Source organism: Tenrec ecaudatus, chromosome 9 (genome assembly GCF_050624435.1).
Source record: "Tenrec ecaudatus isolate mTenEca1 chromosome 9, mTenEca1.hap1, whole genome shotgun sequence".
Lineage (NCBI taxonomy): Eukaryota > Metazoa > Chordata > Mammalia > Afrosoricida > Tenrecidae > Tenrec > Tenrec ecaudatus.
Window position 1 is genome coordinate 78,913,043 of NC_134538.1, and position 20,514 is coordinate 78,933,556.

Consider the following 20,514-nt stretch of genomic DNA (forward strand, 5'->3'; position numbering starts at 1 on the left):
ACTAACCTCAGCTCATCCAATAGAACGTGTGTTTCCCCATCATCATTTGCTTCCCGATGTGTAGTCCCACCTGGAACCAGAATGGACCGGACGGCCACCAGTCAGGATGTTGGGACCATTTCCTTTATTGTCCATGTCCTCTTTAAGCAGCTGTGTGGCTGTATGTCCTTGGACACCATCGTGGCAGACTAAGGGGCTCCTCACCTGGGTGACATGTTGGTCTTTGTCCTATTTGAGACTTACTAAATGCCCTCCTTAAAGAGAGGATGATGAGGCTGTCTACACTCATAAGGTATCAGTCTCAGAAGCCCGGAGGAAGCCTTCGGAATCTGCCCTACAGGGTCGCGCTGAGTTGGCATCAGCTCACTGGCAGTGGAAACTTTAAAACACACCACAACAAACTGTTCTCAGTCAAACTCCTCTAATTTTTCCTTTCTCGCCCCCTAAATCCAAGTGCATATACAGAGACAGGCCTGTCTGCATAGTAGTTACACATAGGGCTGCTAAACTTCAAGGCCAGCAGTTCGAAATCACCAGCCGCCCTGCAGGAGAAAGATGAGGTTTTCTGCTCCTGTAAAGAGTGCCAGTCCTGGAAACCAGCAGGGGCAGGCCTACCCTGTCCTAGAGGGTTGCTTTGACTTGGAATCCACTCAAAGGCCGAGGGTTTGATTTTTTTAGGGGTTATTGTGTGAATGGAGGTCTAGGCCAACTGCTTCCTTTCCCAGCAGGGGAAGCCAGGAGGTGATGTTTGGAATCCCAGGCGTACCAGCTGAAAGGGCAGCTCACACCTCCTCTTTTAAGAGGAAAGGACACCAAATTCACATATATTTCAAAGATATCACTTTATTAAATCTTAAATAGGACAAAGAAAAAATACTCAGCATCAGCAAGAGACAGGAGTCACAGGTCCCGGGCCAGGTACATGGGACATGGAGGGCAAAAGACACAGTCATCAAAACGCTGCCAGTGGCAGGCAGGTCAATTCACCACAGCTGCAGGTGGGACTACAGAGCAGAAAGGGACAAGGGTTGTGGGATGTGCACTACTGCAGATTAGCAAAGTTTACATGACTGGTTCAGGAGTCTCCCATCACTCTTGTCAGGGTGACTCACCACTTTGCGACCTGAGGACCTCAATTTCCAGCAAGGGTACACTCAGGCCAGTTTCTGAGGGCAAGGCCCCCCCCCCCCACACACACACACACTGGCCAGAGTTGTTGCGGCAATCCTACTTTGCCCGAGGACCAAACATGGCATGCTCTGGGTGAATAGTCAGAAAGGACTTAGTAGAGACTCAAAATGGAATTGAGTCCCAAGGGCCATGGCGCCACGGGGTCAAAGAGGGCTACTACACATTGAGCTGCTAGCCACAAAGTCAGCGGTTCTTACCCAGCAGCTGCTCTGCAGGAAAATGATGAGGCTACATGCTCCTGGAAAGATAGTTTTAAAGTCTTGGAAATGCACAGGGGTAATTCCACTCTGTCCTCTGGGGTCCCTGTGAGTCAGAATCAACTCGATGGCAGTGAGTTTGGTTTTGAGCATTTGGTAAACATAGCCATCTGCAGAGACCAGTCCCTGGATAAGGACATCAAGCTTCTTAAAAGAAGAAGATCATCAACAAGATGATTGACACAGTGGCTTCAACTCTTGGCTGAAGCATAAGAACCATTATGAGGATGGCAAAGGACTGGGCAGCGTTTTGTTCTATTATACTAAGTAGTAATGGCGCTGTGGTAGTTACGTAATCTGTTTTCAACTTGAGACTATTCAAAGTGAGGGGGTGGAGTTTAGCCTGTCAATCAGGTCGCGGTTTGATGACCTCATTTGGAGGCAATTAGGAGATACGTAGCTCGCTGGAGGCAGGACACACACTCACTCCTTGTGAGACAATCCTGTTGACACATGGAGCTATGCTGACGGAAGCCAGAGCCTTGGAGCTGGAGAAGTCATGTGGAGACCCACACCGGCGCTCAGATGCTTCTAGCTACCACCACTGGATTCACAAGACTTTCCACCCACTGACCTGTGATCTTCCTGCACTAGGCATCATTGTTTGTGGTTTTTGAGTCTAAAGAGGAATTTACAGACTGGTACTGGACATATGGGCCAATATTGGACTTAAGGACTAGATCTGGACTGGGTTGGGATGTTTTCTTAATGTACAATTAATCTTTATATAAAGCTCTTTCCTATACACCTATGAGTGCTTATTAATTTGTTTCCCTAGTCCACCCAGACTAACACAGGCACCTTAACATCATCAACGACAATACCCTTCTGCAAACCTCGTGCTCAGAAATTAAGTTAAAATACAATACACAGCTTCTTCCCTCAGACCCAGGCTTATCCACATTGCGTGGCTGGCTGGGAGGACAGATGGGGGAAAGGCACGCACAGGCTTAGGCAGTTAGGCAAAGAATTCTGGGGTCTCAGGAAGCCTGGGCATGAGGGAGGATGTCGGTGGTGGATGGGCATGTCCCCTTGGCTTCCTGAAATTCTACGGAGATGAAGAGGGCCCAACAGAGTCCTTCCAAGAACAGGAGCCAAGGGAGTGGCCCATCCCACATCGCCTGAGCCCAAGGACTGCACAGGATGTATGGGGTGGTTCTCCTGGGAGAAAGCTGAGGCTTTCTACTCCCTTAGAGTTAGTCTTGGAAACTCCTGGGGCAGATCTACTCCGCCCTGTAGGGCAGCTTTGAGTCAGAATTGACTCGATGACGGTAAATTTTGGGTGTAGCAGCTTTGCCAGAGTTCCACCACCTACCAGTTTGCATATTGCTACAGCGCTAGAATCCATGCTGCCATTATTCCAAACACCAGCAGGGTCGCCCACGGTGGACACGTGTCAAAGGAGCATCTATGTTAAGGCAGACAAGGAAGTAAGGCCTGGCTATCTACTTCCAGAAAAGGAACCAGTGAAGACTCTATCAGCTCTTCAAAAGGCTCTTCAGTCTGTAACCTGGCATGGAGGTTGCACAGGGCCAGGCAAGCACTGTGTTCCGACGTGCGGGGGGTGGCTGGGAGTCTGGGGGTAGTCCCCAGCAGCTGGCAATGGCAAGAGCAGCCAGCCACTCCCTTGGATGTACTTCAGGCTCTGCCCCTCACACTGCTGCCCGTAGTCTCAGACAGCCCTGCCCTCCTTCACCTAGGTAATGTTGCTCATATCCTAAACTCGGCCAGGACATCGTCCCATCCCTCTCTGAACACTTGCCTCTATGTCTAAGGCCAGTGTCTCTCCTGCCTCCGCCCCCCCCAAGCTCCACCCACAGTGCTCATCTCATTGGTCACCTTATTGTGGCGTTACTGTCAACCTGTCCCATGAAGCTGTTGCTCCCCTGGAGTCTGGCACCAAGTCTATCAGCCACTGCATTCTCAGCATCCACCCTGGGCCTTGGCACATGGCGAATGCTCCCTGAGATACTTAAGGTTTATTGTGCCAACCGGCCGATAAACACATGTGGGACTAATTGAAGGGCGGAGAGATAAATGGTCGGTGAGCCTCACCTTTCTAGTTCTTGGGTCTCTTGCTCTCTGATGGTTGGATCAGGGTGCAGCTGCCTTAGCCAGTTCCCTGCTTCAGCTGGCAAGGCTAACTTCCTGCAAGACATCCCTGAGGAGAAGCCACATGGACCTACCCCGATGCAGCCCTGGATGCTGGAGCAGCCGTGTGGAGACCCCTGCCAGCGCTGAGATGTTTACACCGCCACTGGATTCAAAGTCTCTCTACCCACGGGCATGTGATCTTCCTGCAGTCAGCATCACTGTGTGTGTTTTGTGAGTTTGAAGAGGACTGTGTTGATCGGTGTTGGACATGCGGGCTAAGTCAGTCTTATGGGTTTGGACTGGACTGGGTTGGGATGCTTTCTGAATGTACACTTAGCCTTTATCTAAAACTCTCTCTTATACATGAGTTCATGTGGATTTGTTTCTCTAGTTTACCCAGACTCACATACTCACTAAAGGCTCTCATCTCTTGTCTTAGTCGGGAGTCTCCAGAAAAGCACAACCACTAAAAACCCCACCCAAGCCCAGCCGTGAGCGGACCCCGACTCACAGAGCCCCTCAGTGACTACAGAGCAGACTGGCCCGGGCACTCCCAAGGACATGCTCTTCACGGAAGCAGAGGGCCGCTTCGCTCTCCTGTGGAGAACAGGTGGCAGGTCCCCACAGCCAAACTCCCGGTTCACAGCCACGCGCTTCAACAGTGCCACCAGGGCAGAGAGGTAAGAGATCAGGAGTCACGGATTTAACCTTAAATACCTATATATGTGATGTCTTTAGCTATTTTATTCCGGTATTTCCCTTAAGAATCCCAGTCCACTGCAGTTTCACTTTGCCTCCTTTTATAGCCACTCAGACAAGGGAGGAAAAAAGAATCTGATGGGTTAAGGCTGGAACACCGCCCCCCTAAAAATAAAAAAGCCGTCAATTATTTATTTATTTGCTTTAGTTTCTCAAAGAAAACCTGTTGTGTGTACTTAGACAGCCGATCACATCAAATCAGTAATAGTATCCCATTAAACGCCCCCACACATATGGCTCTGTTGGTCCCTCCCGCCCTCCTGGCCTCCCTCCCTCTGTAATTTCCTGTCTCTCCTCTGCCTGCATGGCTGGTTTATCTAAAGAATTGTCTCCTGAAATGGTGGGGGCAAGGTGGTGGGATGGAAATCCTGGCAGGATGCCTGTGGAGTCTTGAGAGAGAAGAACCCCTCCCTGCCCCACCCCCATGTTGGTTTTCATACCTGTGACCTTCAACTGCTTGGGTGAGGCCCACCCCCATTGTGGAGAGTCACCCAGTTTGAATGTTCATTACAGGCAAATACGTGACAGTCACGTGGGCACTACTTGTTGAGCAAACATCAGGCCACCATAACTTAGCCTGGTTTGGCTGGCTCAGAACATTAACCATCCCACTTGGTAACCAGCGCCATGAGGTTTCGGAGCAAATGCAGCCTTAAAGGTGCCTTTCATAGGTCTTCACTGCTTTGCCTGACCAAGTACAGGCAAAATACAGCGAAATGCAGCGTTTGGGTTGTCCTCGACTGGGGATCTAGCTAGCTCCACACCTGGGTGGTTTGTAAGGGTCCAGAGGAAAGGCAGGCGCGCGCGCACACGCGCGCGCACACACACACACACACACACAGACACAGCAGCAGCAGCTGCTGTTGCAAAATGTGAAACCAGCTTTTTTAGTAAAAGCACAGGATCAGAAGAAATGAAGCAGGTCGCAGTCGAGAGGTGAGGACACCATAAACCTAAGACACACTTTGCTCCAGAGGTGAAGCAGGCCCCACCCCAGCCACCTCCTGAGTTCAGAAGAGACTCTGTCTAGGACGTAGGCTTCCTGTTTTTTAAACAACACTTTCACTCTGTAGAGGGCCAAGCAATGTTCTAATCAGTTGCTCTCTTCATCCTTGGGTCTCATGCATAGTTTCAGATTTATCTCCCGTTCAGAATACTCACCGGGTCCTGGCTTCAAGGTGAAGGTGTTTCCCAGGCCTGTGTTCACAGGAGCCTGTGTCCATTCCTCTAGCAGGCAGGGCAGAAGCCCCATTCCTCTACCAAGAACAATACCATTTCCATTCTTAAACCAGAGATGGTCTGGCAATAAACACCTAATTACAGGTAGGACTACAAGACCCCTGGTGACGCAGGGTTATGTGTTGGGCTGCTAACTAGAAGGTCAGTAGGATGAAATCACCAGCCGCTCCACAGGAGAAAGGTGGGGCTTTCTACTCCCTTTAACAGTTAGAGCCCCAGAAACCCACACGGCAGTTCTACCATGTCTTATAGGGTTACTATGAGTCAGCATTGACTCAGCAGAGTTTGGTTGGCTTTTGGAGGCAGTGCCAAGGAAATGAAGATCATGGAGTACATGTCAACTCATCTGTAAGCCAGACTTCACAGGTTGCCCCGCGTTTAAAAGGGACGCGTAGAGTATGGACATGGGTGCCAAATCTTTCAGGCAGAAGCCCTGTGTGTGCTAGCACTGAACCCATAAGTCTCCAAATCCTTACAATTTTTACAGAAGCTGGGTTGAAGGTGGTAGTGAGACTTTTTTCCTAATCAGAAACAAACCGTCCTCCCAGCAGCTGTTTATCCCTCGTCGGACTATGACACACCAGATCCATTTAAACAAGAAGACGGCATGTGGCAGACAGACGGCTTTCAGAAGACGGACTGCTATGGAAAAGCAATTGTCTTTTGACACAATTATGTAGGATGCAATTTCTCCTGACAAGCCCGGGCTACTGGTGGAGAAATTAACCAGTGGGCAATAATACCCAAGGCAGATTGCTACAATACTCGAGTCCTGGACACTTATCCGTAGTAGCCTGGGAACTCGGCAGTTCTTCGATGCTCACACAGCAACCGTGTAAGGCAGAGCAGAACTGCCTCTGTGTCTTTCCGAAACAATAAAGCTTCATGGGAGTAGAGGGCCTTGTCTTTTTCTAGCAAAGCAGCTGATTTCAAACTGCCGATCTTAGAGCCAGCAGCCCCAAGTGTCACCTACCACGTCACCAGGGATGAGGCCCGTAGAAAGAGAAGCCAGTACAAGGGAAGGTGTTTAGTGGAATGAATGATGGGACCAGAGGAGCAATGGGCTTCTGCCGGCTGCCCTCGCTTCCTCTGCACCCTTTCTGCAGAGTAGGGAAAAGAAAGCAGCTTATTCAAAGGGACAGGTCAGACTTCCCCTTTCCCCTCCTTTCTATCACACCCTGTTCTACAGAACACCACATGTAGGAACTTTATTTAAAACGGATTCAGGGTGCCATATTTCATCCTCTTCTCCACCCCATTGTCCCCGGAAGCTGGGGGTTGCAGTTTCCCAGCTGGGCCTAAAACAGATGTTACTACAGCTACATCTACTCCAGGCCCAGCCAGTGGTTCAGTCTGAAGCCAACAGCCTTTGGGACCTAATTCCTTGTGAAAAGTCTGATCATCCCTATGACATCCCAGTGTTGGCAGCAAGGGCGGAAGGCCCCCCTGACAGCTTTGCTGGACTGGATCAGAAAAGCTGGACATGCGTGCCACACTGGGCACTTGTCTTTCATCCACATAAGAGTTTTGGGAAGTTTCTCACAATGAGAATGAAAGACAATCAAACTACCTGATTAAGGAATCCTGGGGGCACAGAGACTTGTGCTGCAAGGTCAAGAGTTTGAAACCACCAGCCACTCCACTGGAGAAAGATTGGACTTTCTGCTCTGGTAAAGATTTACTGTCTTAGAAACCCACAGGGGGCAGTTCTACCCTATCCTATAGGGTCACTATGAATCGGCATTGATTCAATGGCAGTGAGTTGAGAAACCTTCTGTATAATTTCATCTTTTTTATTCAAAAACCCAAAATAAATCACAAGTAAGCCTGATTGACTTATTAGGCCTCCAGTAGACATTTCAATACCTAATTACCTCCAGTCTTCAATCCCCAATTCCCAGCTGAGCTGAGGGTTCTGCTCACTCATGGCTCCCCACTGATCACACCTGCCAGTGACCTTGCCTTTCTCTAAACCCAAACCTTGTTTTCATGACTTGCCTATGTTAATTGTCAAATGAGGCCATTCATCACTACCCACCCTTGGACTTCTTTTGACATCTAATTTGCCCAATGTGTTGTTTGAATTCTTGTTGCTGGTTTTTTGCCAATGCCAGGATCCTCACCCCCTTTTATCAGGATATTGTCTGTTGGCCCAGTGGTGAGGATTTTTATTTTGTTTACATTGCGTTGTAATCCAGACTGAAGGTTGCCGTCTTTGATCTTCATCAGCAAGTGCTTCAAGTCCTTCTAAATTTTAGCAAGCAAGGTTGTGCCATCTGCAGATCAAAGGCTGTTAATGAGTCTTCCTCCAACCCAGATGCCTTTTGTCCTTGGTGTCTGGCTTTGCCAATTATTTGCTCAGCACACAGATTGAGTAAATACAGTCAAAGGATAAGGCTCTGATGCACAATTCTTGATTTTAACAAGTGAAAGTTGAACATTAAATAAAGATCGAAGAAGAATCAATGCATTTAAATTATGGTGCTGGCAAAGAATATTTAAAGTACCACGAACTTCCCAAAGCTCTTGGAAAAAATACAACCAGAATTCTCCTTCAGAGCAAGAACGGCAAGATTCCACCTCCTGTACTTTGGACATGTTGTCAAGGAGAGCAAGCTCTCGAGGATCATCATGCTTAGGAAAGTAGTGGGACAATGAAACAAGAGGAAGACCGTCAACAAGATGGATTGACACAGGGAACACAAAGAGGAGCTGATACCAAGTGCTTCAACAGAAACTATTTTGAAAATGATGATGGCAACAAATGTACAAATAGGCTTGATACAATTGATGTATGGATTGTTATAAGGGATGTAAGAGCCCTCCATAAAATTATGTATTTATAATAATAATAAAGGGTGGACTGACACAGTGGCTGCATCAAGCTCAAACATGAGAACAGTGTGAGGATGGCACAGGACTGGGCAGTGTATGGCTCTGCTGTGCAGAGGTTTGCTCCGAGAGAAAGCGCCCCGACAGCACCTGACAACAATAACAAGTCCCCCCATGTAGTGTTCAAGTGACTGCCTCTTGGTCTGTGTGCAGGGTGTTCATGAGCACAATGAACAGCTCCGGAGTTCCCGTTCTTTGCAATGTTAACCACAGCTTGTTATGATCCACCCAGTTGGAAGCTTGTGCATGGTCAATGACACGCAAGTAAACATCTCTCGGTATTCTCTGCTTTCAGCCAAGATTCATCTGAGCTGGGCAATGATACCTCTCTTTCCCCGACCTCTGTCCTCTACTGAACCAGGCTTGAATTCCTGGAAGCTCCCTGTCATTTGTACAGAGGTCCTCAAAGGGACTTTTTTTCTGAAGACCCTGGGGAAAGGGGCCAAAAGGGTAATTATTCTGGTAAGGTAATTTACAAAAACCAAAGCCTCACTCCAAGTAGAACCATTGACAAATGTTCCGTTCCATACTGATAAGGACATATGGCATTTCTTCAATTAAGGGAGTCCAAAGACTTCTGAGGTTCCTTGCAAGCCCAGGCACAAAGCTAGAGGGCATCTCAGGGAGCAGTTAGGCAGCGTCTGCAAAAGTTATTAATATATGAACACCTGAGGAATCTGCTCAAGGGCAGAAAGATCCTTGTATTTATGGGGCTGAATCACCCAAATTTGTGGGAGACTGGCAGTGGAAGAACCAGTTCTGGGTTTGCTCCTTTGACCACGGGAGGCTCAATTCAGCCTGGTACCTCAAACCAAGGGGCGTCTCCCCGACACTACTTGTACACACAGGTCAAATATTCAAACATGCAACAGCGGGGGGCCGGGGTGGGGGTGGAGAGCGGGAGGTGTTGGCCGCCGGCCGCAGAGAATAATCTGCAGGTCTCCGCGGATAATTTCGCGCTCTGCTCGCCAAAGGCAATAGTCGGATGCCAGCGGGGCCTCGCTGCTGCAGGACTTCCAGCCGATTGAGACTCCTGGGTCTTAAAAAACGAATAACGCCAGGCGAGCGCCCACTGCTCAGAAGCGGCGGGTGTACTCGCCTAAAATAAAAAGGTCTCTGTCTGCAAATGCCGTTTGCTCTCTCCCCCCCACCCCCTCCTCACTGCCCCGGTAATCCATCCCCGCCCCCAGTCCAGCGTGTCCGACCGGTACAGCTGTTTTTAATCCCTACTTTTCTCACTTGGCGTCCTGGGCTCGGCTGACCAGACGCGGAGCCACTTAGCCTTCCCTCCTCCCCCTGCCGGAGTCTGTCCTCCCTCCGCAGTATCCTCTTTCTCCGCCTGCATCCCCGGGGGGTGCGAGTGGGCGGAGTGGCGAGGGGGGTGTGTAGTGTGGGAAGAACGAATTTCCGCCCGGTTTTCTCGCCACTCGCCGAGTTTGGCCCCTTCCGGACACAGGCTGCGCGCCCCCGGCTCCTCCCGGGCTCTTCCTGGGTCCGGGAGCCAGAGCCAGGAGGCGCCAGCTGGGGGGCTGAAGGTCCGGGCGCTGCAGCCACGCCGCGCCCGGAGGAGCTCTTGGAAAGGTTCCTGCCTGCAGCTGGGGAATCCACTTGGCGAGGGAAATCCGCGCCAGGGAATCCAGCTCTCCGGCCTCCGCAGCAAACAAAAACCGCGAGGTCTGGCTCCCTCCCCCCGCCCCAAGGCACGCACCCGGAGAAACTGTTTTGTGCAGAAATGCAACAAGTAGCACCCGGAGCACGCCGAGCGCCCAGCGCTGCCTGACTTGGCCAGGAGGATCCCGCCTGCAGAGCCCCGGTCCAGCCACCGGACAAAGGACGGAGGAGGGGCTGGACGGCGCAGCGGAATCCGAAAGAGGCCACCTAGCGACTCCGGCCAGGCCAAGGGGAATGCAGAGGAGACACAGAGCCGGCGGGCCAAGAGGACGATCCGGCCGAGGCACGCAGGGCGGGCGGCGATGGAGGCTGCTCGCGCCGTGCGCTTCCTGCTCTTGCTGTGCGGCTGCCTGGCGCTCCCGCCGCGGGCTGAGACCGTGTGCCCCGAGCGCTGCGACTGCCAGCACCCTCAGCACCTCCTGTGCACCAACAGGGGGCTGCGCGCTGTGCCCAAGACCAGCTCGCTGCCGAGCCCCCAGGAGGTGCTCACTTACAGCCTGGGCGGCAACTTCATAACCAACATCACCGCCTTCGACTTCCACCGCCTGGGGCAACTCCGACGGCTGGACCTGCAGTACAATCAGATCCGCTCGCTGCACCCCAAGACCTTCGAGAAACTCTCGCGGCTGGAGGAGCTCTATTTGGGGAACAACCTCCTGCAGGCGCTCGCCCCGGGCACTCTGGCGCCGCTGCGCAAGTTGCGCATCCTCTACGCCAACGGGAACGAGATAGGGCGTTTAAGTCACGGGTCCTTCGAGGGGCTGGAGAGCCTGGTCAAGCTGCGGCTGGATGGGAACGCCCTGGGGTCACTACCAGACGCTGTCTTCGCCCCGCTGGGCAACCTGCTCTACCTACATCTGGAGTACAACCGGATCCGCTTTCTGGGCAAGAACGCCTTCGCCCATCTGGGCAAGCTACGCTTCCTCAACCTCTCTGCCAACGAGCTACAGCCCTCTCTACGCCACGCGGCCACCTTCGCACCCCTGCGTTCCCTCTCCACCCTCATCCTCTCCGCCAACAGCCTGCAACACCTGGGGCCGCGCGTCTTCCAACACCTGCCGCGCCTCGGCCTGCTCTCGCTCCGGGGAAACCAGCTTTCGCAACTCGCCCCGGAGACCTTTTGGGGTTTAGTGGCGCTTCGCGAGCTGCGCCTGGAGGACAATCGGCTGGACGTGCTGCCCGCAGCCCTCCTGGAGCCGCTGCACAGCCTGGAGGCGCTGGACCTCAGCGGCAACCAGCTGTCCGCGCTGCACCCCGCCGCCTTCGGCCAACTCGGCCGCCTGCGGGAGCTCAGCCTGCGCGACAATGCGCTCAGCGCCCTCTCTGGGGACATCTTCGCGGCCAGCCCGGCCCTCTACCGGCTGGACCTAGACGGCAACGGCTGGACTTGTGACTGCCGCCTGCGGGGCCTGAAGCACTGGATGGGGAACTGGCACTCGCAGGGCCGGCTGCTCACCGTCTTCGTGCAGTGTCGCCACCCTCCGGCCCTGCGGGGCAAGTACCTGGACTACCTGGATGATCAGCAGTTGCAGAATGGCTCTTGCGCCCACCCCTCGCCTTCTGCGCTCCCGACCGTGGGGGAGGAGACGGCGCCCTCCGCAGGCGGCCAGGCGGGAGAGTTGCTGCCGCAGCCCCAGCAGCGCGGGCGGCTTCTGCCTGGGATGCCCTGGGAGGGGGCGGCCAGAGAGCTGGTCAGCAACCGCAGTGTCCTCAGGCTCAGCAGGCGGGGCCCGGGCCTCCTGCCGCCGCCGCCGCCGCCGCCCTCCGCCGCCGTCGGGCCAGGGCCGCACCTGCCCAACCGTCACGACGTGGGACGCCCGACCCGGGGCGACCCCCTACTCGGAGAGCCCACCCCGACCGCGGCGGCTGAGGGCTCCGCTCCTCCACCTCCTCCTCCTCCGGCCGGCGACCCCTGGCAACTCGCCGCCAAGCAGAGCCTGGCCACGGACCTGCAGGAGCGCGCCGCCCAGTCGAGCAGGCTGGGCCTGCCCCCATTAGTGTCGGACCCCTGCGACTTCAACAAGTTCATCCTGTGCAACCTCACGGTGGAGGCGGTGGGCGCCAACAGCGCCGCGGTGCGCTGGGCTGTGCGCGAGCACCGCAGCCCCCGGCCTCTGGGCGGCGCGCGCTTCCGCCTGCTCTTCGACCGCTTCGGCCAACAGCCCAAGTTCCACCGCTTCGTCTACCTGCCCGAGCGCAGCGAGTCGGCCACGCTGCGCGAGCTGCGCGGGGACACCCCCTACCTGGTGTGCGTGGAGGGCGTGCTCGGGGGCCGGGTGTGCCCCGTGGCCCCCAGGGACCACTGCGCCGGCCTGGTGACCTTGCCAGAACCCGGGAGCCGCAGCAGCGTGGACTACCAGCTGCTGACCCTGGCCTTGCTGGCTGTGAATGCGCTGCTGGTGCTCCTGGCCTTGACTGCCTGGGCGTCCCGTTGGCTGCGGAGGAAGCTGCGGGCCCGACGGAAGGGCGGCGCCCCGGTGCATGTTCGTCACATGTACTCCACCCGACGGCCGCTGCGCTCCATGGGCACTGGGGTGTCTGCCGACTTCGGGGGGTTCCAGTCGCACCGGCCGCGCGCCACCGTGTGCGCGCTCAGCGAGGCCGACCTCATCGAGTTCCCCTGCGACCGCTTCATGGACAGCACAGGCGGGGGCGGGGGAGGAGGCAGCTTGAGGAGAGAAGACCATCTCCTGCAGCGGTTTGCCGACTAGGGCCAGGGCTGCCAGGGCTTTCGGACACCATCTCCTTGGCCTTCAGGTGTCGCCACCTCCTCCTGGAAACCCCCTCAACCCACCTCAGGGAAAACTCCCTTTGTATCAGATGTCCCCCTCTTAGGCAGATGCCAAGGCCTAGGGCAACGGGGACAGAGAGCCGTTGTGAACACCACCCTCAAGGCCCTGCACCCCCCAGAAGGAAACGAATGGTAGATGGTGGTCCAGGCCCAGAGCAGGGGGCAAATGGACGGTTGGGTGCCCAGCTGGGCGGTCTGGCTGGGCACAGCTGTGGGAGGAGCTTGGGTGGCATACCCAATGCAATAAGCTTGGCCCCTTTCGGGAGTAAAGAGGATTGGGTGCTTAATGCCACGCAGGTTTGGTTCTGATTAAGGGAAGAAGGAACGTGTTACCTTTACAAAGAAGCCTTGGCATCTGGTTTGGTGGTCTCTGTCCAGAAAAGTGGTGGGGTTAACAGGTGACAAAGCTTACTACCCTCACCAAGGACCTCCCCACGTTGACTGATAAAGTCATTCAGGACACTGTCCTGTCCTGTTTAAATAATAAGAGACACTCCCTTGGATTGGGGGTTGGGTTGGGTTTTTCCCTTTATTGAACAATGTGAAGAGCTCTGACACGTATGTAACAAACTGACCAGTTGACCCAAGGACTCGTTTCGTTGGACTTGGTGGCATTCAACCAATAGAAGTAACATTCTCGCGTGAGAAGGTGGCTTGCTGACTCTGGGCAGCAAGCAAAATGGCATTCTCAGGAGCAGCCCACCTGTGAGACTTCTCCATCACAGTGGCTCCTGTTATATTTTGATTTAATTTTTTTTAGAAACCTTCATGTGGAAATGCCGGACTTAATACGGACTGTAAGGTGGATGTAGCTGGACAGACTCCACAGGGAACTTGAGTCCGGCTGGCGTCCTATATCTCGGACAGTGGGTCTAGACGGGGACAGGTGCGGCGTGGCGGTCCTGTTTGTGTCAGTGGCCCACAGCGGTTTGTGTTCACCCCTTTGAGATGTGCAGTTAATCGATTAACTCTGAGAGCGAGGCGACATGTTGAATCGTCATTTGCTAGTATAATGTTTGCTCACAATGGCTTATTCTACTCCTCTATGGAATAGTAGGGGGGTGGAGATTATGGGCGGGAGGGGTGTGAACCAAAAAGTACATCATTGGGTATTTGTTTCTACAAAGACCAGAAGATTCTATGCGTACTTAGACCTCACTGTGAAGTAATCCTATACTCTTAAAATTATTCCCTCCACTGCCCAGTGTTTTACTATGTTATGGCATTTTATCTCTTAGCTAAAAATGACAGTATCTCTTTTAAATGCTTTTTTGTTGCTTTGTTTTAAATTTAGGGTTAGGCGCCTGTATTTGCTCGGTGTTTTCCAACTGTCTGGGAGACTCTTTCCCTGGAACTTTCGAAATACATATTTGACACTAAACGTGATGATTCCATTTACATGTATCACTTTGCGTAGAGTCTCCAAATGCCGTCACCGGCAGGTCGGCAGGTGGTGCACACGGTAGTTGTTTTCCCCGGCTGGGTCTCAGTGATAGGTCACTACGCTACACTGGTGCTAAGGCCAACAGTGACTCCTTTGTTCAGGTCCTGCAAGCCCCTCACGTCCTGATGGCTCACGGGAGTCAGCAGAGGCCAGGGGTTCTTCGACCCCTGCCAACTCCTTTTCTGTGTGGCCTGGAACAGCTGAAGCAGGGGGCCAGGGATCTAAATTAGCCAGCCTTTGTTTATGTTCAGAGGAGGAAATGTCCAGACCACTTCAACTGCAGCTGCCTCTCTGACAGCCTTATTTATCTGCACGGCCAGAATGTAGCAACCAGAGAAAAGAGGCACAGTTGGCCACCAAGGCTGAGCATCTGCTGAGAGCATATCATAGGTGAGAAAGGTAAATGTGTTGACTCTTGTTTCCAACCTTCATGCTGCGGCACTCGCCTTTAGCTTGTTTGTTTTCTCTTCTGTGGAATTACTCCCTCTCCTGGCTGGTTTTTTGGCACAGCGGTGTGATCCCGAGTCCCAGGTGAGAGCAAGGAAAAGACACTTGGCATCTTGGGCCGCCACCAACCCGCCACCCACCCGTTCAAATGCAGAACAGCTCTGAGAAATGCTCCATGCCTGCCTCTGGGCCCTGTTGAACAGTTTCACTGGAAGGCCTTTCAGTGGGAGATGACTACATGTTATACATTGTGATGTTCAGGTACGTCAATAAAGCCACTTTCTGCTACATGCGCGTGATTGTCCGGGTTTCCAGATACTTTGTGCGCTTTCACAGTGATACGTTGTGCATCTCCACGGCTAGTTTTCACCCACGCCCCCCCCCCCGCGCCCCCCAGTCTTGTCCTGCTCATTCAGTGAGTTACTTTTCATTCCCATAGAGAGTAGGGCCTTGACTGGGCTGTCATTTATGGAAGGTTGTGAGACTCAAGGCCCAAAGAAACAGTGATACCAATGACTCTCAAGGCAGATGGGACCGCTGCGAAACCCCAGTGGTGCCAGCAAGCATAGCCTGTTTAAGGGAAATGAATGGACTAGAAGGTCAAGTCCCTTGGTTTCTCATGCACAATAGTAAGATGGAAGAATCTTGCACTGCCGTTACATTTCTGAAAAGAAAATGCAAACACAAACTTTGCAGGCGTGAAACCAAAACCAAGCTCACTGCCATTGATTCCATTCTGATAGTGAAATCATAGTGACTCCGTGGAACAGAGTAGAACTGCCCCTGTGGCTTTCTGAGACTCACTCTTTACGAGAAAAGAAAGTGATCCATTACTTTTGGCCGATTTTACTGGTTTCAGAATTCAGAGTATTCTTTGGTACTGCCAGGTAGGACCTTGGGGGAGAAAGATGAGGCGTTCTCCCTTGTAAGGAGTTACAGATTCAGAAACCCACAGGGGCAGTTCTACTTGGTTCTGTAGGGCTGCCGTGAGTTGGTTTTGCCAGTTGTACTTAGGATATGAGTTCAACGCCTTTCCTAACAAGCCAGGCGTCTGGTTACTGCCACAACTCCAACCACACAAGCAGCTACTGTATATTAAAACCAAACCCGCTGCCACCGAGTCGATTCCAGGCTCAGAGCCTGGTGGCTACCCTAGAGGACAGGCCAGAACTGCTCCTGTGAGTCTCACAGACTATAACTCTGCAGGAGACTGCATATTAACAGAGCTTTGAGACACACACTGAATTGTCTGGCATTCCTAGTTAACTACTCTCCTTAACTTCGAAGCATCTGAGATAAGTGGCAAGGCAGCATGGCAATGCCAGCAATGTATTCAGCATTCCAGACTTTGACTCTGATTCAAAACCACTTCTCTGCCTTGCCTTCCTCATTCTCAGGCAACTATACTACCGGGGAAGCTCAGAATGCTGAGAGTGCAGGGAGGAGCGAATCTCAGCCATCAGAAAATGGTGAGGTCTACTTCATCTTGCTGTACCTCTGTTTCCTCATGTGTCAAAGTGGAGGTCCTGAGAGTACCCACGGCATCGTGCTGTCACAGAAAAGGACAGATGAAGGAACAGCATTCAGCAATACCAGTCACACACAGCACGTGTTCATCAGCATTAGCTTTGGGTACACATTGAGCTGTGTTCTGCGAAGCAATCAGTTCGAAACCACCAGCCTCTCCGCAGTAGGAAGAATGGGCTTTCTACTTCCATAACCAGTGGCAGTCTAGGAAACTCCCAGGGACAGTTGTACTCTGACCCAGAAGGCGGCTCTAGTCTGCATCAACTCCATGGCCATGAGTGGTGGTTCTTGAGTACAGCCAACAGTTGATTGCTCCACTGCGAGGCAAAAGGTTACTGGTTCAAACCCACCCTAACGCCCCTTAGGAGACAGACTGGATGGTCTGCTTCCCAGAGTTCACAGCCTTCAAAAGGCTGTGGGACCATTCTGCTGGGCCTTGGTAGGGAATTCATGAGTCAGGACAGATTTGATGCCAACTAACAAGATGACAAGCTTCAGGAGGCTTGTTCAACGTTTTGTGGACCGGGCGTTAGCCAATCAGAGAACTTCCAAAAGAACATCCTCGTAATCCCATTTACTCACACTCCCTTTCTACAATCTGGTGTTAGGGATAGCTCTGGAATTACTTTCTCATCCTGTATGACTAAAAGTATTAAAAGGAAAGACAAGTAAATATATTCATTTTTGGAGAAAACATTTCTATATAAAGTTCATCGCATAAATGAGTCTCACCTGTGGATTAGAATTAAGAGTGGATTAAAAAACCAAACATGCTGCCATTGAGTTGAGTCTGATTCGTAGTGACTGTGGAGGACAGAGTAGCATTGCCCCTGTGGATATCAGGGGCTGTAACTTTTTATGGGAACAGAAAGCCTCATCTTTCTTAAAGGGGAGCAGCTGGTGGTTTTGAACTTGTGACCTTGTGGTTATGGTTTTATTTCTGTGTCTCACCTTCCTGTTTCCTTAGTCACAGCATTCCCAGGTGTCCTTTGACTTTCAGTTTAACAGGATGCTTTGAATTCAGTGGCCAAGGGTATAAAGTCACTTCATCCCTCTCACTCATGTGGCTAATCAGACTCTGTACATTTTGCATGGGTGAGTGAGATATTTGGAAGTTATATGTAAATACATTAGCTACAGAAATAATTAAGAAAGAAATGCTTTCGGATATCTGATGGTTTTATTTTGCCTCTACCACCCAGCTGCCCACCAAAAAGATCCAGCCCATTGCCACGGAGTAAATTCTGACTCCTAGTGACCCCGTCTAGGGCTTCCAAGATCATAAATCGTTACAGACCAGACAGCCTCGTCTTTCTCCTGTACATCAGCTGGTGGGTTTGAACCAGTAGCTTTACAGTTAGCACCCCCTTGCTTCCCCGACAGGAGTACCACCAACTCTCCTTTATCTTGGGGCAATGTACATAAATAAGACCTGATTACATTTGTTTGAGAGATTTTAAGCTATAGATGGTTTATGGACACAATGATGTGGTTTTATAATTTGGTTGTGAAGTGATTCACTAGACAGAAATAAATTTTCACACAACAGTAACCTCTATCCAGGTGAACCCAAAGCATTCTTATCCAACTGACCTAGCTTAATAAGGCCAGCCACGTGCATGGTTAATGCTGGGAAAGAGAAAGAAGCACTGTGTTGTGGCCAGCTGTGGTCATGTAGCAGCGGCCCTGATAGCTCAGTGGTCAGTAGTTCAAATCCACCTGCAGATCCATAGGAGAATGACGAGGCTGTTTGTTGTACAAAGATTTATAGATTCAAAAACTCAAAGGAACAGTTTACTCTTTCTTCCAAGGTCACCATGAGTCCAAATGGACGTAATGGCAGTGGGTCCATGGTGGCCTGGTGCAGTTTACAATGGCTTGATGAGGTCATTCTTACCTTACAGTTGGTTTCAGGACGAGCCATTGGTATCTGTTTGCTGAAGTCCTTGGGTCATGCAATGGTTAAAATGTTTGGGTGCAAACTGATTGACCAGCAGTTCAACCCACTCAGAGGCAACTCAGAAGAAAGCTCGGCCATTAAAAAGTACTGTGCAGAACATTTCTACTGTGCCACACTGGTACAAGGTGACCCCAATTCCAAATCTACTGATCAAGGACTAAGGACAACATCTATGTGACAGGAGCCCTCGGGTGACACAAATGGTTAAGTGCTTCATTCCTAACCGAAAGGTTGGTGGTTCAACCTCAAAGTCACTTTGGGAGAAATCAATGGTGATCTGTTTCCAAAAGTTAACATCCTTGACCCCCCCTGGGGACCAGTTCTACTCCAGACCCAATGAGGCCATCATAAGTTCCAATCAACTCAACAGCAACTAACAATAACAACCACTGGGCATTTAGTTACTCAGTTACAATAACAACCACTGGGCATTTAGTGACTCGGTTACAATAACAACCACTGGGCATTTAGTGACTCGGTTATATAAAAGTTTATTTGCCAAATGTACCCTAACTTAAAACATTGTTGATTTGTAGTAGCATTTACGAAGATCCAATAAATGTTCTCAATCTAACCGACGTTTCTTTGTGTGTGTGTGTGTGTGTGTGTGTGTGTAAGAGAGAGCGTTATATCAAGAAGTAATTACAGATCAAGCAAACATCCCCGTCCAGTCCAGATCAAGTCCGTAAGCCTGGCACTGCTCCATAAAGTCTGATACGAGTCCATAGACTCCTCTTCAGACTCACACTGCCACATGCAGCGATGGAGAATGCAGGCAGATAGCGGCCACTGGGCGCAAAGCCTCAGAGCTTCAAGGTGGTGGGCACATCTCCAGGGCTGTGTTTGGCATCAGTGTGGCCCATCAACAGGAAGGCGAAGCCGAGAGTGAGGGTGGCCTGCCTCCAGGGAGAAAGAGGCTCTCAGACATTTCTGAGAGAGTGCACAAATGGATGATGTTCTTGTTAAATTTGTGTAATCATTCTTACTGACATCGGTACACACTCGTACACAGGAGCTCCTCTTCTACCCATATCTTTCACTATCCTTCAATCTTTTGCCATCAACATCAGTAATTATTTCTAAACAACAGCGTTGTGATATTCTTTTTGCCGTTAATCCAGTACCCTTTAGGAGACATCTCATTGAGTTCAAGGGAAGAGTGGGGAAATGTGTACTTTTAAAAGTCCTGTACTGGAGCTTTTAGGGTCAACTGGGTGTCACCAATCTGATGTCTTGATTGAACTCTCAGGCAGGTTTCCACAAATGGCATCGTCTCAGGAAAGAGCCTAACTTTGCAAAAGGCCATGCCTGCTAGGGCGCACACAGAATTAACAACAAAGGCTTACCCAAACACCAAACTAGGGCGAAAGAACTTAGATATAGCAGAGGTCTTGTACTGTGGAACAACATACTGGTAACTCCCTCCTGGTATGGATGGAGCCAACCTAACGAGTGTTGGATTTCATCAAGAACATCATCCATGACGGGAGGAACGGCCAGGAAAAATACAGGCTGTAAGGAAAAGATCAAGGGAGATGTCGGAAGAGACTTAAACTTTCTTTTGATCACAGATTAGCTATGGCAAAGGCAGGACTGATCACATCAAAAAGCTGAACAGAAAATTTTCAAAAGGCAGCTCGAGAAGGTGAAATAAAATATTGCGATGAAATGTGCAAAGACCTAGAGTGAGAAAAAAAGGAAGAATATGCTCAGCAAAGAGCTCAAGAAAAAATTCAAGCTTCGAGTTGTAATATTGAAAGGTTCTATGGGCAAAATAGTGAATGATGCAGGAACCATCAAGAGTACAAATGTCCCTGTACCAAAGAAAACAGTCACCAGACCCAAGATAACCAGTCAACGTTCAACCATTTCAGGAGCTGAACCAAAGGTGCTGAAGGAAGACATTCCAGCTGAATTGAAAGCATTGGCCCAAAACAAGACTCCAGGAATCGATGTAATACCAACGGAAATGTTTCAACAAGCTGATGAAGCACTCGAAGTACTCATTTGTCTTTGCCAGAAAATTTGGAAGACAGCTACTTGGCCAACTGACTGGAAGATTTCCATATTTGTATTCAGTTTAAAGAAAGGTGACCCAATAAAATGCTGAAATTATAGAACTATATCATTGCTATCTCACACACAAATAAAGCTTTGCTGAGGATCATCCAACTATGGTTGGAGTAGCACTAGCTGGTGAAGATCAAGGATTGAACTTTGGTATGGATTATAGTAGCCGCCA

The 20,514-nt window shown here is 51.0% G+C and overlaps 1 protein-coding gene across 2 annotated transcripts; it reads left to right on the plus strand.

Annotated features, from left to right (window-relative positions):
- The first annotated feature begins 9,778 nt into the window (after window positions 1–9,778).
- Window positions 9,779–18,851, plus strand: TRIL (TLR4 interactor with leucine rich repeats). 2 transcript variants are annotated; one of them, XM_075558231.1, is made up of 2 exons: window positions 9,779–15,046; window positions 16,183–18,851. In XM_075558231.1, exon 1 carries the CDS (start codon window positions 10,406–10,408, stop codon window positions 12,812–12,814), a length of 2,409 nt encoding a protein of 802 aa, XP_075414346.1. In that variant the 5' UTR covers window positions 9,779–10,405; the 3' UTR covers window positions 12,815–15,046; window positions 16,183–18,851. The 2 variants fall into 2 exon arrangements, with proteins under 2 accessions (XP_075414346.1, XP_075414347.1); XM_075558232.1 differs by having other exon boundaries at window positions 9,779–14,728; window positions 14,849–18,851.
- Window positions 18,852–20,514: the final 1,663 nt, after the last annotated feature.

Bases quoted from the DNA above. Each gene is read 5' to 3' on its own strand.
- TRIL (XM_075558231.1), top strand. From the start codon at position 10,406: ATGGAGGCTGCTCGCGCCGTGCGCTTCCTGCTCTTGCTGTGCGGCTGC.